Raw genomic sequence first — 3,621 nt, 5'->3', positions numbered from 1 at the left:
AAAGTTGTAAAAAAATAGATATTATGGTAGAAAATCTTCAAAAAATCTTTTAGCAATTTAATAAGAAAAATAAGTTATATTAGAAGATTAACTTTCTAATCCTTATAAATAATACTTATTACCACATATAATCCTGATATTTCAACCTTCAACCAGAAAACCTGTTAACAATACTTAATAAAAAAAGAAGACGAAGAAGATTCAAGATAAGCTGCGGGCCAATGATCCAAGTAAAATCTAAAGCTGGGGAGGCCATAAATCATTCTAGTAAGCTTTCAAAAGATTATACATACATGTTCAATCTAAGAGACAATAGAAGAACCAGTTCGCAAAATCCATGCATAGCCATTATATCAATTTGTGAGATGCTAATGCAGTCATTCGTGCCCCCACACAAAGGAAGCTGGAGGAGGACTTATTTTCCTACAAGATATAAATAAGGTGCAGCCGCCCCCTCGCCATTCATGGCGGATAAGCTTGTTAATTCATAATGCTATTCAAACGGTGATTATCGAAGTTTTTTCTTCCATCTTCACATCCAACAGCATCACAACAATCTCTTAGATTTTTAAAGAGCACATTCTATACAATGAAAGGACAAGTCACTACAACCTATATCAATCTGTTCAGATTCTCTGACTACTCTTTTCGTGTAAAATGATCTCCCATAATCAACTGTTTTCCTTTTCCTCATTGCCAACTTGCTCTTCAAATTAAAGCACACATTAACCATTTACCTTGTCTTTCCCAGAGCTTTCTACACTAAATACACTCGCAAAAGGCAACTTAAAGACCCAGTGCTCGATAAAACATAAACAAACAAAAATCGAGATGCTAATTGAAGATTTTCAATCCACCAGTACAAGCACAAATAAAAAGAAAGCAGGTGAATTGGATACCGAGGAAAGCATAAGCTTATTCATATTGTTTTCAAAGTTCACTATAGAACATGCTTCTGAAACTATGGGAAGTAGATTGGCCAGTTGAAATAATATGAATCACGAACCTCTCTGTCCATTTTATTCCACTGCAACAAAGAAAATAGACATGAAAATTAATGTTCCAGTTTGATAGATTATAACTAGTTACAGCAAGCACAAAATAAACAAACCATCAAAAGTAATTCATTTGAAAAGATTTAACTTAAGCTAGCCAAATAGTGCACCTTAAATTTATATGGCTCCTTCTTCTTCATTGCCTTTTTCCAATGATACTGCTCAAATAAAAATGCCTTGTCATGCCAACTGCACAATGAAGTGTATAAAAAATGTGAGATGGAAACAAAATTCGTTTGCTAAAAACCAACCAAAATAAAGCCCCAAAAAATGGTAAAAATATTCAGGTATGCTTTAACAACATAAATACTTACGACAGCAATTCTCAGATAACTACAAGATGCATGTTCATGTAACCAAAGGTTATCATTTTGGAAGAGCAAGAGAGAAATGAAGACTTTTTGAAGGCTTAGAGTACAAAGGTTGCTCTTTTACGGTTGCATCAAACTAGAAGAAGTTAGATGAATCATCCAGTTCTCAAATTCAGTTTGCTATACATTGAAACAAGCCTTAAAGTAGTAAGGAACCACAAAACAATCATAAATCACAATCTCGTACAGCACATGCAAAAGGGCCAATATACATTAAAGTAATGGCTACGATTTCCGTCCAAAATTTTCCATGAACTCATAATTATTTTTTTTTCATAAAAATAATCCTTTTAAGAGAAAACAGACAGGTTCAGAATATGGGAAACCTCCCAAAAGTTACACCATAACTTCATATCTCATAAAATTCCACGGCCAAATTGTGCTTTATTTTTTCACACAACACTTAAACCCTTAGATTTTTGGTGGTGAAGGATGGTCATTCTCATTATAGATTTTTTTTTAATTAACGATTTTCACCCTTAAATGCAAATTAAAACAAAAGAACCAATCCATAAGACACCCTTAAACAGATAAAAATTAACATGGGAAAAAAAAAAAAAACCAGAGTCGAACAAACATCCTTAAATATGTTAATTTCAAATTTTATTTAGTGACTGATCTAAATTAATTTCCATGTAAATTGAAAAACCAAATGGGTTCTCCTGAATAAACAGTACAAAACCCTTAACAGAGCCAAACAAGCAGCATAAAAATTGCAAAAAATTAAAAACAAAAGGAAAGGAAAGGGATAAAAAGACTACTTGAACTGATTAGTGAGAGTCCAAAGGTAGGGATTGGACCAGGTGAGAATAGAGAACGCAGCCGACCCGATCCAAATGTTGACGAACCTGTCTGGGTCTGCGTGTGGGACGCCAGGGTCTCCTCTGTATGCATTTCCAAAGTACTTCTCCATTAGATCTCTTTGGCAACGACGGTCTGCAGTTATCACCAGCTCTGTGGTTCTGTTTCTACTTATCCGCTTGTTACTGTTTTTATATTATTTATTTATTATTTTCCTATCCTTTTTGGTTTACCTTAGGTTTTCTAAGCTACGAACAACAGAGAGTATAGGCGGGACGGAGCAACTGGGCCGAGTTGGATTGAGATTGAGTCATTTTCATTTTCTTCTGCCTTTTTCAGGGACTAAGCCCACAAAAACATATGCATCAACGTCTAGAAAAATTTTAAAAAGAAATCAAACGATTTCAACAAAGACAAAATAAAAGTATATGTATGATTTTCATTTTCTATTTTCTAGTTTTTAAAATCTAAGTTTTTTAAAAAAATTGACTGTTTTCTTCTTCATTTTTTTGCAAAACATAAAAATCCAACCTATTGTTAAAAAATTTCAAAACCACATGAGGTGGGGTTAAAACATTGGATGGTGATTTTTTATTTTGTATTTTTTTATTAAAAAAATAAAAAAGAACAAGTTTTTTATTTTTAAAAATTATAATCACAATTAAAAATTAAAATAAGGGTATGATGATTTCATGGTTCAAAAAGAAAAAATTGTAAATTATAATAGCATTCCATATTGTTCTCTTCTTTTTAAAAAATAATTTTATCCTCAAAATTTTTTTTATTTTGATTCTTTAATTTTTTCTTTACTACTTTGAAGTTGTGTTTATTTGGGTTTGAGATTAGAATTGATGGTTTGTTTTGGTTGTTTAGATTATAAGATTTCAAGGTGTCGAGAAAAAATTATGATACTCAAATTTGACAAAATTAATTGATATTTTATTGTTTTAAAATAATTGAAGCTAGAAAGATCAAATTTAAACAATAAACATATATTCAACCCTTTTTTCTTTCATTTCTTAAAAGAATCAAGAACTAAATTACACAAGTAAAGAAAAGATTAGCCCTTTTTATGTCTTAATTTTTTTAAAAAAAAATTAATCTTTTTACATAAAGTTTATTTGGGATTGGACTTAATAATGTTTTTTAGTAGCCTGATATGGGGATCCCACTATGTTTAGGAAAACTTTTGGTGCACGGTTGATACTCACTTTTGTAAAATAAAATTCAACTTTACAAAATAAAATTTAATTTTACTAATTTAAAACAATTAAGACTTAAGGGATCAAATTCAAAAAAAAAATATTAGGGACTAAAGTCAAGGGGGAATGACAAAGATGCTAGAACATGTATTATACATGTTAGTGTATAAAGCAAGTCATCGCGCTTTAATT

General features: G+C 31.0%; 1 protein-coding gene and 1 long non-coding RNA gene across 2 annotated transcripts; one reads left to right on the top strand and one right to left on the bottom strand.

The window, feature by feature from the left end:
• The first annotated feature begins 205 nt into the window (after nucleotides 1-205).
• LOC105119182 (uncharacterized) lies at nucleotides 206-524 on the top strand. The gene is made up of 2 exons (XR_841094.1): nucleotides 206-383; nucleotides 442-524. It is a non-coding gene; the product is annotated as an uncharacterized LOC105119182 (long non-coding RNA).
• Nucleotides 525-709: 185 nt separating this feature from the next.
• On the bottom strand, nucleotides 710-2,458 carry LOC105119181 (actin T1-like protein). The gene is made up of 3 exons (XM_011017298.1): nucleotides 2,188-2,458; nucleotides 1,166-1,244; nucleotides 710-1,027 (listed from the first exon to the last, which is right to left on the bottom strand). Exons 1-3 carry the CDS (start codon nucleotides 2,337-2,339, stop codon nucleotides 962-964), a joined length of 297 nt encoding a protein of 98 aa, XP_011015600.1. The 5' UTR covers nucleotides 2,340-2,458; the 3' UTR covers nucleotides 710-961.
• Between the last annotated feature and the right edge of the window lie 1,163 nt (nucleotides 2,459-3,621).

Source organism: Populus euphratica, unplaced genomic scaffold (genome assembly GCF_000495115.2).
Source record: "Populus euphratica unplaced genomic scaffold, PopEup_1.0 scaffold2605.1, whole genome shotgun sequence".
Lineage (NCBI taxonomy): Eukaryota > Viridiplantae > Streptophyta > Magnoliopsida > Malpighiales > Salicaceae > Populus > Populus euphratica.
The sequence above is the reverse complement of the archived record's forward strand: the minus strand, read 5'-3'. Positions and strand labels throughout refer to the sequence as shown.